General features: G+C 46.0%; 1 protein-coding gene across 2 annotated transcripts in view; it reads left to right on the top strand.

Annotated features, from left to right (window-relative positions):
- Positions 1-1,124, top strand: part of LOC107656063 (folliculin-interacting protein 2-like) — a 35,480-nt gene that overhangs the window by 24,651 nt on the left and 9,705 nt on the right. For both annotated transcript variants that reach the window (XR_001630517.1, XM_016443737.1), the window contains exon 12: positions 198-344. Coding sequence is in view for 1 of the 2 variants with exons in the window: in XM_016443737.1 (XP_016299223.1) it covers positions 198-344 (147 nt within the window). In the remaining variant the exon portion in view is untranslated. The remainder of the gene's footprint in view (positions 1-197; positions 345-1,124) is intronic.

Raw genomic sequence — 1,124 nt, 5'->3', positions numbered from 1 at the left:
AGCACTGGGGATAGCTTTCTGATAGCGCATCAAGAACCGGGTTGACCGGGTACTCTGTACCACCGGTACTTAAAAAAACCTGGTACCGTAACATTTTTATTTTTTTAGTACCGACTTGGTACCGAAGTACCGGGTCTTTTGACAACACTAGTCATAAGCTTTGGTTTGAGTCTCATCTGGTTCCCTGTTGGATGTAGGATGACGGTGTGGAACCTGTACATGGCTCCCCTCATCAGCGAGCCAGTCTGGCTTTCCATGATATCCCAGAGTACCGAGCGAAACCTGCTGTGTCAGCGCTTCCTAAAGGAGATGAGTTTGCTGATGGACCATGGAGCCAAGAGCCAGTCAGTGATCTTTAACCTTTCAACTAAACATATTACTTCCCAGCTAACAAAAAAAGGTCCCCAGGACGTCCCCTAAATGGCCTCTGCGAACGTCCCCCGGACGTCAGCGTGTAGGGTCCCATTTTACGTCGAGCGGACGTTCGCGAAGACGTCCCCCGGACGTTCAAGGGGACGTTCACAGGACGTGCAGCAGCCATTCGGGACGTTTAGGGGACTTTCGCTTTAAGTCCTCTGAATGTTATTTTATTTTACTTTTAGGTTAATCAACGACAACAGACACGTTGTATGGAGCAAAATACGTTTATTTTAATTGAACAATTGTAAAGTTGCTGTGCTCTTTCCGTGTGTGTGTGTGCGTCTCTGGTTGTCAGCTGTGGTTAGTCCGATGGCAATTCTTCCCATTGTCTTCTAACCTAAAACAACAAAATGAACACATTTGGATTTAGACCAAGCGGTCCGAAATTCAAAAGGGTCTGTCTGCAGCTGGAGCTTGCACTCTCAGACGTGCATTCTCAGGCTTGCACTCTCAGACACTTGCACTTCCGCTAGCGACGTCACTTGCAGTCTTTATTATTTTTTATTTTGTTCTATTTATTGATTACTTTTTGTTTGAATCTCTCAACATTTTACAACAGTAGCCAGGTGGTGAAGACAAGAAAAAAGAAACTAAATTACGAAGTCACTTGCAATCGCCACTTGCACTCTCCGCTACCTGCGATGTCACTTGCAATCGACACAAATCGTGCGTGTTGCCAATGGAGACAAGAAGCTGTGGTGGTG

The sequence above is a fragment of the Sinocyclocheilus anshuiensis genome, unplaced genomic scaffold (assembly GCF_001515605.1).
Source record: "Sinocyclocheilus anshuiensis isolate Anshui unplaced genomic scaffold, SAMN03320099.WGS_v1.1 scaffold85, whole genome shotgun sequence".
Lineage (NCBI taxonomy): Eukaryota > Metazoa > Chordata > Actinopteri > Cypriniformes > Cyprinidae > Sinocyclocheilus > Sinocyclocheilus anshuiensis.
Note: the sequence above shows the minus strand (reverse complement) of the source record. Positions and strands in the feature narration are given on the sequence as shown.